The sequence below is a fragment of the Parus major genome, chromosome 4 (assembly GCF_001522545.3).
Source record: "Parus major isolate Abel chromosome 4, Parus_major1.1, whole genome shotgun sequence".
Lineage (NCBI taxonomy): Eukaryota > Metazoa > Chordata > Aves > Passeriformes > Paridae > Parus > Parus major.
In genome coordinates, this window is record NC_031771.1 from 45,308,077 (window position 1) to 45,321,235 (window position 13,159).

At 34.2% G+C, this 13,159-nt stretch overlaps 1 protein-coding gene across 1 annotated transcript in view; it reads left to right on the forward strand.

The window, feature by feature from the left end:
* The window catches only part of ATP8A1 (ATPase phospholipid transporting 8A1), a gene marked incomplete at its 5' end in the record, with an annotated part of 94,756 nt that overhangs the window by 55,517 nt on the left and 26,080 nt on the right, over positions 1–13,159 (forward strand). Inside the window, 4 exons of the mRNA XM_015624293.1 lie at positions 5,165–5,239; positions 5,363–5,485; positions 7,918–7,996; positions 11,841–11,902. Coding sequence (XP_015479779.1) covers positions 5,165–5,239; positions 5,363–5,485; positions 7,918–7,996; positions 11,841–11,902 — 339 coding nt within the window. The remainder of the gene's footprint in view (positions 1–5,164; positions 5,240–5,362; positions 5,486–7,917; positions 7,997–11,840; positions 11,903–13,159) is intronic.

The window sequence follows — 13,159 nt, forward strand, 5'->3', positions numbered from 1 at the left end:
TTTAGATCCTGTATTTCAAAGGATGGATATCTACTTACATGATCAGACTTCCAGAAGTACTGATTAGCAGTAGCTCTAGAAGTATTTGAAAAAAACAATATTGATGTATACTTCGCTTATAGAAAGCATACAGAGTTTGGCTTTAGAACATATTAACGTATTTTTCTTAGATTTCTGTTGCTTTCACCTGCAAACATACTGTATTTTTATAACTTAAATCAGATAAAAGTATCCCACTATTTGTATTTTATGAGAAAGAGAAACTACAAAGATCGTAGTCTAAAATTCAAAAGGCTTTGATTCCATGAACAGGTAATATCTTCCTCCTGAGCAGATGGAAGGGCAAAGAGATCATTTTGATATGGGTTGTTATGACCCTTTATGTACAATGCACACAAGCATTTTGCCACATACACCTTCTCTGGAAGACAAAATGAATTCTACTTGAATTCCTGTATACCAAACGTTTGTCAGCTCAGAAGACTTTTCAGAGATGTTAATAGCTCATGTCAATACTGTGAGTGAATGGGCAGAAATTCATCATTGAATGTCTCCAGAAAGGACAACTGCTGGTCTTGAGTCTCTCTTTTCAGTTTTTTTGTACAGATCAGGCGTGGGAGCAGAGAGCTCAATGAGTATTTGTAAGCTGCTGCTTAATATGCAGAAATGCTACATCAGGAAAACTTCTGTGAGGCTTTTGTGGCCACACCTCCTCTGTCTTGGAGTTTAGAAAATAGTACTGTGAAAAGCATGTCTGGAAGTTACTTTAAACAAGTTTCTTCTTATTCTGACAGTAACTAAAAATACCTACCTTTACTTAATAGATGTGTATCCTATTTTTAAATGTCTGCTCAGTACTAATCAAGAAAGGAGTGGAAAATATTCAATTTAATCTAAAATAAAGCCTTCATCCTAGGCATTCAAGGGCTGGTATGAAATTGATGTCCATTGGTTTCTTAGTTCAGAAAATGGTAAAAGTCTATACTTTTTATATTCTTATACTCAGGCACGGAGATCAGTGCTTATTGACATTTAAACTCCTATTCATAAGAAACAATAAATGGTCTGTAATAATGTTTTTCTACTCTGTGTCTTGATGCAATAGCTATTTAAATATGGGCTTCATTTTTGTATAGGACTAGTCACAATGACTTGAGAGGTTGTATTCTGATGTACCAGTCTAAATTTCAAGTGAAAACTCTGAATCTTTAATAGACCACTAATGTGCTTTATTAAGCTTGTACACAGCATCACACTTACATAGGATAAGCCTATGCAAAGTCTCATACTTATTTGGAGGGGCTGTCATTACTTTATAATGGTGGTTGAGATTGAGATTGAGTTCATGATTGAGAACTCCTTTGTGGATTGGTTTTAGTTTTGTAATTACCATTAATGTAAATCTGCTGTTAAACTACCAATTTTATGAAATTATACAAACCAGCCTTTGACATCAGAGGAACAAAATTTTCCTATTCCTACTTCTCATTTTGCTATCTAGTAATAACTAGTAATAATATAAAATAACTGATTAATATTAAATAAAAATAATTTATAATTTTAAAAAATAAGATTTGAATTTTACCCAACATGAAGCATCAAATTAAAAAGTAAAAGTCAAAGACAAGCAGAAGAAACAGATGTGTGGAGTTGAGATTTGAAGTTCTGTCACAGATTTTTAAACATGGCTGTTTTTAGCAATAATTAATTTATTAAGTAATTAGAGCTGTAATGACTTTTTTAATTCCAGAAACTTTGGGTGACGTTATTTTCCCTCTCCCCCAAGCTCTTTTCTTCCCACTACTGAGTTACCCATATTCTGCTGTTCACGTTCATAACTGGAATTTTGTTCTTGATTTCCTTTGCCAGACATATCAGATGAATAGCCATGATTATACTGAGACCCGTATAATGCATAACCCCAAACATGAGCAGGGTTCCTGCATGTACTCACACTGGGTCTGAGCTGCACACTTCAGCTGCTGGGGTTCATTATGCCATGGCTTCCTTGAGGTGTGCAAAAGGCACTGAGTTCAGTTTGAAACACACACAGCAGAACGTGATGGTGCTCATGCCCACATTTTTGCATTACGTGGCCAGAAAACTTATAAATACAAGGATCTGTGTTGAAGTCTATCTCATTTTAGACAGGCTGAGGATCTAAACCTTTCCTTTTCAATGGAAAATTTTGTAGCTGTTGAATTACAGAATGGTCTGAATTTTCACTGCCTGTTCACGTATATAGTCTAAAATACTTTTTAAGAATACGAATAACCTATCCTTCTGTAAAGGGGAGCTGGATTAGTAATTTGAGTTGTTAGAGTAGGGCCTATAGCCTAAGAGAGTCTTAGTCTGCTCCTAAATTAGTATCATGTACAGCATCCTAAGAATTTATTTGCAGGTACAGCTACCTTCATTGTCCATCGTAACTAGGATGAAACACGCTTGTCTCTGAATAAATTACCCTCTGCAGAGCAAGGATTTCTTGTCATTCTCACTATTAATAATGTAGTAAGCTCCATATTACTTTTTTCATATAGAGTTGAGTGTGATTTTCTAGGCCCCAAGATTCAGAAGTTAAGGCAAATAGATGGGTTCTTTTCTTCCCAGTTTGAGGGAAGGGCTGTATTTGTCCTTTGTCTTTTCTTTTTCCACCTTTTAGATCTTTTAATTTTGAGCCATTGTTATTTGAACCAGTTGTTCTGAAGGTGAAAATTCAAATAATATGTTGTAAACAATATAAAATTAATGTTTCTGCTTAGATACTAAGGATGTTTTGTCTCTTAAAGTTATATATCTAGTATTCCACTAAACAGTAGTGTTTCTACTATAGACCACTGCTTTTAGCCACATTGAAAGATTTCTTCTTCATGGACTTTTTTTGATAGATTCCATAAGAAGTTCAGAACTTAGAGATGCTACCAAATTTCATCTCTTTTTAGTTTGCAGCTAGACCTCTGACCAAGATGTATTTCAGTCCCTTATTATACTAAAATACCTATAACTTGCATGCTTTCTTTAGAAGAAAGTAAATGCTAATATTTCAGGAAGTCAGTATTATGCCCTAAAGGATTTCTTGACAATTTTATAGTAAAACCATTTTCAGTTTAAATACCTTGAAAATTCTTACTTAAATTCAGTACAAAATAAGCTGAAAGCTTTACATTTCATTGTAAAATGAAATTTTATCCTAAATACTTTCATTGCTTTTTAATAGTCACTCCAAAATATTTCCAAGTGTTGCTTATCATTTACCTCCAAGAGCAGTGGATTTGATTCAGTGTATGTATTTAGGCCTTTCATTTAAAATTAGTGTTTTATAACACTTTGGCTGCTAGTTAAATCACAGTAGAAAGTTAATGTCTTTTCCATATACTCCTTGGTTATGAAGGGTCAAGTCTATGTATAATTGTGGTCTTTTATTTTCTTCCTAGAGAGTGATACTTTTCTTAACTCTGTCTAAAATTGCAAGCAGTGAGATGTTCACATATTTATGACCAGCAACTGAGTCACATATGTTCTACCACCCTAACCCTTTCAAATCAATATTTCTAAACTTTACTCCAGTATTTGATACAAACAAGTTAAAAAAAAGTATCAGTTGAACTGATGTTGAGTGCATAATTAATAATTAATAATTAATAATTAATAATTAATATTTAATATCCTGTAATGTACAATTGATTACATAGTCATCTTGCACCCTTACGCTCAGCTACTGAGAAACTGCTGCCAACAAATGTGTGCTAAATCCATCACAATTAAATCATAATTCATAAAAATTATGATTTAAAATCAAAAGAGCTGATACAAATCTGATTCAGCTGAAATAAAGTAATTCCATTGTCTTTTCAATGTATAGTCTGAAAGGTTAGAAAATTGTGCTTATTGCACTTAAATCTACCGAAGTAAACAAATTTAGCATTATAAGATATTGGAAAATTAAGGGTATTCTCTCTTTCTGAATTGCAGCCTTGAACAGTCATGACTTTGTATCCAATCTTGTTTTAATAAGTGGCCACTAAAAAAAAATTTCTTCTTATCTGTTGAACAAATAGCAATTTTGGCTAGATTTTACCTCCCATTTTAAGTGTTAATAGTTGCCAAATTCAGGAGGTTTTCCATCTCAGTCACAAACATGTTCAGGCATTGCACCACATGAATAAAAAAAAAAAAAAAACTGAGTTTGTTCATAGAATCCAGTCACCTGGAGGGCAGCCTGGGTGGTAAACATACATATTGATTGTAGCAATTCATGCTCCTTTAATGAAGTGCAATGGAATGTGAACTGTAAGAAAGCAGCATCTAAAAATTCGTTTGAAAAACATGAGTTTTAAATGAAGTAGAATGTTCAGATGATTTTGACTGGTCTTAGCTAAGAGCCTATGTTTGCCCTAGAAAATACAGTGTAACTTGTTAATAGAGATTAATCAGATGCATGGCTTCTCCACTTCGTTATTGAGCTAATACAAGGATTAGGAAACAAGAGAAAGTAGATATGCTGCATGCTATGCTGAAAAACGTTAGAAAATATGTTATCAAACCTTTCAAATTAAATTTGTTTTCTTTTAACCTTTTAGCAAAAAAATTATCAAAATTATGCAATTGAAGAGATGTCCATTTCCCTCTCTAAAAGTAATGTGTAGCTGAGTTAGTGCTTCTTAACTAAGTAGTTCTGCTTTAGTGGTCTGGTAAAGCCTAATTCTTTCATGAGTAAGGATTATTGGTAGTTTTAAATTCCAAACAGCAGCTTAATCTATGAATTCTGCTAGTCAAGTTTGCTAACAATGGGAAGATGATGACTACTAATCTGTACTTGCCCACTCCACCAGCCCATATTTCTCAGAATTTTTATTTCATTAAGAATTAAGTGAGCTTAAATCACCAAAGGACCTGTCATTTCTTCTGAAAATAGTTACCTCCTTTGAATGTTTTCCTATTTATATGGAATTGCTCATGTATCTGACTGGATTGCCCACTACCTATCTGTTCTTGATTGAAAGTTGGGTGTATCATTAATTTTTTCATTTGGGTTTAAACCAAAGCATTTTCAACTGTGTTGTAAATGTGTTGTAGGGGTGTCCCTTTTTGAAAAGCTGAGGAAAAATCTGTTTATTGTATCTTGCAAAACATTTGAGTAATGCACAGTTCTAATCTTTTGCAGGTCTGGTTTGCATTTGTCAATGGCTTTTCTGGACAAATTCTTTTTGAAAGATGGTGTATAGGTCTTTACAATGTGGTAAGACAAGTTGTGTGCCTTTAGTTGTTACATTTAACTGTGAATGTTTCTTGAGTAAGCAATGTTTAAGCAAATCCTCACCTCTTAAGTTTTGCAATTTTTTCTTTTTAAACCATCTACTAGATGTTTACAGCAATGCCTCCTCTAACTCTTGGAATATTTGAGAGATCCTGCCGAAAAGAAAATATGCTGAAATACCCTGAGTTATACAAGACTTCCCAAAATGCACTGGACTTTAACACTAAGGTAGATCTTTGTAAAAATCAAACATAATAAAACAAAAATTCATAGGAATTCAGTGTGGTTACACTTTTTGTTCTATGCTGCTCATAATTAAACTGGGGGGGATTTTTTATTTCTAGCTTCCAGGTGTACACTTGCCAGTGAATGGTACTAATGATACATATATATATATTAATTTCTACTAAGCATATAAATGGCCAACAAGGATTTCATTTTTTTCAATCTTTTTTTTTCTTTCCTGCTGGTAATAAAGCTGTCTTCTGTAGGCAGAAGTGATTAGATCTCACTGTCATTGAGCTGTATGTATTTGTACTGTTATATGGAAATGGATTACTGAAGCCTGTGGAGAAGTGTTGCAGAGGACAATAAGAACTGTCACTAGATTTGTAGAGGGAGGGACATGGTACTATTCTTTGTCAATTTGGAGTTGTGATTTTATGGTTTAATTTTGAGTTTGGGGAAGAAATACTTGGAGTCAAGGATGTGTCAGTGTGGATCAAAAGGAATCTAAGGCTACTTTTGGTGGGAAATGGGTGATATTCATCTTAGAGAGACTAGCATAAGTAGTAGTAAAATAATGTAGGACTCTTTAATACATAAAATATACAAAATTTCTACAGCATTGCCCATAAATAATCTCTTAAAAAAACCTAAATTAAACCTGTGCCTGAATCTGAGATTTCATGAGTATTTGACTTTTGTAAGAGTTCCTTTTGATTTTATTTTGTGTAAATGTGACATTTTATGTTAAACTTGGGGACATTTCAGTATATCCTTGAATTAACAATGCCTACCTGTGATGGTCTGCAGTAGATGTGCAGAACTGATACAGCATACTTAGCTCTTATATCTGTGCCACTTGTGCTGTATAACTGGAGTTACCCCAATATACATCTATAATTATTTGTCTAAACTTTGTTCACTGAAGCAGAGATTTTTCTTCTTCTTCCTCATTTCATCCCTTCACCTACAAAAGCCAACCTGAAAGTTGTAAGGACACTAGGTAACACAGTCTCTCGTGTCCCTCTGAATGTTTTACAAATATGAGGCTTTTCATGATCCCATAAATACTTTTGTGTTGTGATAGTTTTAATAAATAGCTTAAGTATGAGTTATAACAGCTGTTTTTTCTGTTTTAAAATAAGCTTTTAATATTTTTTTTTTATTGCACAAATGTATTGTTGACTTAATTGGAAATTCTGTGGCTGTAAACGTCTACAAATTCACCAGCTACAAAATTCCCATCTATATAAGTTGAATAGTTGGTGTTAAAGATTTGGAAACATTACTGCCTTGAATATTGATGCAGATATTTGTTATGGTAAAAGGGATCAAAGGTTATGAGGTCATGACAGAGGTTAAAGGATTAGCATGGGACAAAAAGAATTGGTCAGGAAAATGGAAAAGTAGAACTAATTTTTCTTGCACCCACCTGTGCTTTCTGTCAAATAAAAACTTCTGGTAATGACATAGCAAGAAGGAGAGACAAAGGTTAATGAGTAGCACAAGTTTAAATGTGCGAAGTATTGGAGTGTAAATTGGATCTTGCAACCTAGTGTAGCTGTACAATCTAACAAAAGACTTCGAGACATTGTGGAAAATGTGAGACAGGCAACTTAATTTCAACTGTTTGAACACCTTAACACTCAAGATACACATCAGTCAGTTACAATAAAAGCCATAACAGTCAAAAGAATTCTTAGTGAAAAAAATATAATTGCCATACTGAAGGGAATGGGCTACATATTTTTTATTAACTTTTTATGTCAATATGCAATATATTATGGAAAGCATTAATAGAGTGTTTATTCTCAATACAATTCTTTGCAGAAGGCATCTTTTACAAATGAAAATAAGTTTGAAAGTAAAATTTCAATTGTTTAGAAAATACATGAAAGGAATTATAATATGATCAAACTGTGCTCGTCAAGAATGGAGTATGTAAGAAGAAATTTAAGGAAGAAATGGATAGTTGTCCTTTTTAAATTCCTTGGTGTGTGGTAATATATAGGTTAGGCATATGTGTAACTCAGGTTTTAATTTTTCTACTATCTAAATTTATTCTAATACTAAATGCAAATTATAAAATCTAGAGTCCTTTTTAATTCCCCACTTAGAATGTAGCAATTATTCCAGCTGTCTGATTTAGGTTAATTTTTCTGATGATATTCCCATATGCTTATATTTTAATTTCCCTTCTGAATTGAAATTAAAAGGAGGAGATAATACACACTTTTTTCAAAGCATAAAAATAAACAAATGACCCATGAAGAGCTAAGAGGCAGAAAGTGCCTGTCAGTTATATTGCTTCACAGTGGTGGCCTAACAAAAACACATTTTGTGAATCTAACACACAGATGAAAAGAAAGGTCAGGGTTCACAGAGCTAGTTTATTGCAAATGGTTCTCATGGATTTTCTGTTTTCCCTTTCTTAGGTTTTCTGGGTTCATTGTTTAAATGGCCTCTTCCACTCATTCATTCTGTTTTGGTTTCCACTAAAAGCCCTCCAGCATGGTAAGTGTTACAAAAAATAAAAATATAAATGTTGAAAAGTACAAAATTTCCAAATATTATCTTGTTTCTAAGGGAAGATTTATAAATACTAACAGTTCAGTGTGATGAAATTTCAAGATAGCATTTCTAGAACTAAACCAGATGCCATATACATAAAATGTTTCATTTAGGATCTGTTTAAAAGTAGGAATAATATTATGTACATATACATTTAACTATCTCAGTAGTGTTTATGTAAACTGAAACATTTATGTAAACTGAAAGAAGATGGAGAAAAAGAGATTGCTATTTAACTATGCGAATTTTTATAAAATACACTACCACGGTAAATACCTACAAGATCCTAAAACGCTCCTATCCCTTGTATTGTCTCCTACATTTTGTCAACATTTGTTTTTATGGTGTATACATTCTGTCCTCCTACTTAAGGCCATACTAACCTGCTAGCTTATATATCTATGAGTAGGACTGGGGCAAAGGAACAGTGACATCTTGGACTGCACAGTCCTGTCCATCTTCCAGTTCAACTGTTGTGTATGCATTTGAGCTGCAGAAGGAAATGGGGTGGTTGAGAGGAAAGTGGTGATAATTAAAGGAAACTTGAAAGCATTGCTTCCATTTTGTGGGAATTTTTGGGGCTGGAAGAGCTTTCTTAAAGGTAGGGTTTTGTTTTGTTTCCACTTTTTGGGGAGAAAAATAGCAAGTGTGTGCCCTGCAGCTTTTCTGAAAATCGGTTTCTTCTCAGTTTTGATGATGCAGCCAAGCAGTCTGCCCTGACATAGGGGACAGAAATATTCTCATGGACATTTTGAAACTACTGAGACTAGATAGTGAGACAGTCACAGCTGCTTGTGTGCCTAAAGGTTAAGGGAAAAACACTCAGTGACACCTAATAGGTAAAGGGAGGTATGTGGTAGCCTATTTTCTGTGAAGGCCACTCACATCACACTGAATGTGAGTTCAGTTGCAACAGATTGCATTGGAGAGATTTAGACAGCCTAGAAGGAACGAGATTCCCAAAATATAATTGCATACTCTAAAACCATAATCTCAAATTCAAACTTAAATCCCTGTTCAGAGCTGTAGCCAATCCATGTCAGAGATTTATGCATTACACCATGGATAAGTGTTTAATGAGTATGGTGATGCAGAGTAGAGTTCATGTGTGAATGGCAGAGACACCTGTACAAGCACTTGTGAGAACTCAGCCTTCTCAGCCTGCAAAGCCTGGGCTAGAACTGTCTTGCTGGCAAGTGGCCTCTATGAGTCTGAACAAATTGCCTGCTGCCTTCCCTTTCATTGCTAGGGATAGGTTGGGGAGCAGAATTGGGGCCTGGGGGAATTGTGTACATCGTGAGGTGATACAATCAGTACCTGGGTCTGGTGGTGCTCAGAGTTTTGCATGAAGGAGATGTGAGTGCAAAATGAGATAGGCTATTAATTAAGTCACTGGTGTCTGTGCGTGTAAAGAGGAAAGGGAAATAATGCTATTGTTTTCCTAAGGAGTACCAGAGACAGGAACTTGTGAGAACAGGTCCCTGCTTCCTCCTTCTCTTAGCAAAGAAGAGGTGCAGGTAGATCCTGAAATATGAAAGGTACAGCTCAGCTTTGTGCGTTAGAGTGCTGAGTCCCAGAACTCTGGCTGGTGGAAGTAGACTTAGCTGCCTGCCTGTTCCTCTGTCTTATTCTCAATATGCTCTTTACTGGTAGGTATAGATTGTAAAGCAGTGCAATGCATATATTAGCAAATATTTATTAGAATGCTGAAAACCAAATCTTGAAGTTGATTAAAATCTCTTGGAGCTCTTCTCTTGGTCAAATTCACCTGTTTAGTCTTAGTCTTGATTGTCCACCTGTTTCTTATCTGTAAGTAGAAAATTTCAAATTGCATATATCATAATAGGGTCTATCAAGAAATATGTGATCAGAGAATAAGTATGGATTTGTAAGAATTGTTTGTCAGAACTGGCTCCATGGCATCTTACCACTGTACACTACACAAAATCTACACTCCATGTACTCTCATATGGATACAAAAAGTGACACATAAATCTTCACAGAAGCTTCCTCGGATGCAACTTTGTCAGCATAAATGGCAGAAGCCAATATGTACTCATAAATTCACCAGGTGTTCCCTCTTTTGTATAATCTTTTAAATAAGCTATGATCTTAGCTTTTTTTTTGCAGGCTTCAGCTCCTGTAGTCCTTCTTGGTGTGATAGTCTGTCCAGGGAGAAATAGGGGAAGTGTCAGAAATGGAACCAGTATCACTAGAGCTAAGGATGCAGCCATTGTGAGCTCCTCATCATGGAATGGGAGTCAGCTAGGTTAAGGAAAACTTCTGTTCTAATATTTTTGTGTGAAAAATAGAACAGTGAAGCTGTCTCCTGCTGTCTCTTTCAGAATATCAGTAAATAGATAATTTTTTTCCCGTGTTAACTGTCTTCACAAGTCCTAAAAAGCTTTTACAGATGAGCATTCTTCATCTGCAAACAAAATGGATTTAGTTTCAAGCATATGTAAAGATGATATGAAGGCTGGAGAAACATTCAACACAAGTATGAAAACATACTTAATTAGCAGTGTTTAATATACCATATGCCAGCTGAGGTAGTGGAAAATAAGTACTTCCAGCTACAGGCCATTTTTATCACCATTTAGCACCATTTTTGCCACCTTCCTTTGTCCAGCCTAGTCAGAGGAGCAATAAATACATCCCTCAATGCCCCCCACAGAAAAAAAACTTTTATTATTCTCTTTCCCCCAGTACAGCTTTTTTTAAAATCCATCTTTATTATTTTTTTTTTTATTGGTTTTTACATTATTCCTTACTTGCTACTTACACAGAATTTTGATTACTCTGTATAATGGAATAAAAAGCAATATCCCAGTGCTTAGAACCTGTACAGCAGTGTTAGAGTTTATTTGGTTTAGTTGTGGTATATGAACAACCTGGAATGCTAAAAGCATTTCAGAACTGAACATGTGAAAATGTAGCCACCTCAGTACTTTTAAATGAGAATGAGGAATTTCCTCATAATAATTCAGTTGTCAGTTATCCCATGTCTAAAAAGAAATTTGACAAAACTGGGATCAGAAAAGCCTCTGCTGTAAAAATAGTCATGAACTTCTGATAAATATTGGAAAATTCACTGCTTTAGAATCCTAAACTTAGGAAACACATCTGGTTTTTATGAAAATACAATTTTTTATGGAAATGCTTCTCTTGAGAGCTCTGACTCTGCATAACTCATGTGTGTGTGTTTCCTTATGTGCCAAATGGATATGTACTTATACGAATCCACATATTTGACTTGGGTAAATTTTGAAAATTTTATGAATGGCAAGCATCTCAAGAATTTAAACTGAGTATATTTTGCATTTTTACTAAAGTTGAATTCAGAAATATGGGTAAGAGCAAAGATAAGTTTCCATACCAAAAATAACAGAACTTGTGAAAATCTGACTCTAAGCTTTCTGCTTACTTATATGTTATAATCAATATATACTATAACCATTATACTTCACATCTTTCCAAAAATAAGATTCTATATCTCTGATATTAAAAGAAACTCTAATTGCACTGCTACTGAATACAAAGTTGGTCTTATTTGTATGTGGTGTCACAAAAAGTTTCTGCTTCCTGCACAATCCTTGAAGTCACTGAAAGTTTTAGAGCAGTAAGCATGATACAAGGCATAGATCTCTAGTGTTGAGTGCAGTTCAAGATTAAATCTATTTCTCTCTGTAGAAAGTGCTGCCATCTCTTACGTATCAAAATTAACATTGTATGTAGTGGTGTTATGGATGTTTAAATGTTATTTTTATCCTATTTCCTTTTCCAGGTACTGTATTCGGCAATGGCAAAACTTCTGATTACCTCCTCCTGGGTAACACTGTATACACTGTGAGTCTATATTGGCATTAAGTATTTTAAATATATGGCGCTACTATTACTAGTAATTCTTTTCATAGAAGACTTAAATCAGTGCAGTGCCTTAAGAAGTGTCTAAACAGTAAGAAATGGCTTTTGAATGACTCTTTGAGAAGTTTTGAAGTGCACTATACTCTAATTCCAATTTTTAAACAAAGCAGTTTGATAAAGATGCTGCAGATATATTTGTCCTTTACTGTAAACTGTCTGGTTTTTTAAATAATGGGAATTATAATTCCATAATTAGCATGCTTATTAATTTAGCAAAGAATTAATTTAGAAAAAAAAACTGAGAGAAATCTCAGGTAATTGATTATAGAACTAGTTTTTGGACTTCTGAAGATACAATCCTGTTCTCTCTCTCTTAATTTATTATGAGGCCTTAAAAGAGGCATTGAGCCATATTGAACAAAGGTTGTGGGATGCCTTTTCAGAGGCAATCAAACCACCAGAAGTACACCTGATCGATACCTAACTCTAAACTTCTGTTGCTCTTATAGATGCTAGTCACTACTGGCTTATTTTCCTTTTAATCTTTTATTTCATAGAATAAATTAGTAAACCTAAATATGTGCTTTCCACTTACTAGATATGAATGTCACTCAATAGCAGGTTCTCTAAGATCTCTCTTAGAAGCAAAATTAGATTTATCCTTACTGTCCTCTGTTCTTCAATGTTAAAAGTTTAATTATTTTTTCAAGTTGCTCACTGTCAGCAGGTACAAAAAAGAAATTAATTCTTCCATTAAAGTAAGGAGGCTGTAATATGAATTCACATCAAAATCACTTCTTTGGGGAATAAGGAAACATCATAACTGAAATAAAAGGAAAATACTCTAGACACATGCTAAAACTGAGGTCACAATCCTGCTCGTATGTCACATTCTGCAACTGGTTTTCAACTAGAAAAGCTGAAACTTGACCATCTTGAGAGGTTAATTTCTTGCTACTATGCTGCAAGATTTTCCAAAAAAGACTATTTTCCTTTACTTCAGGTTAATAGTCTGGAGAAATATAGAAGTTGCAATTAATGTTTTCCTGCGCTTGCACAGGAATTCAAGGAAGTCTGGAATGATACATACATACAGGAATTTTGAGAGATTTTCAAAATGAGGGTGGAGAGATTTATTGTAAAATCTGTTCATGTAAAGTATATGAGCAGTTGTCAGTCATATCAAAAGTCTGAGGCTAAGGTAATTCTCATTCCTCACAATGTTTTCAATGTGCCTTT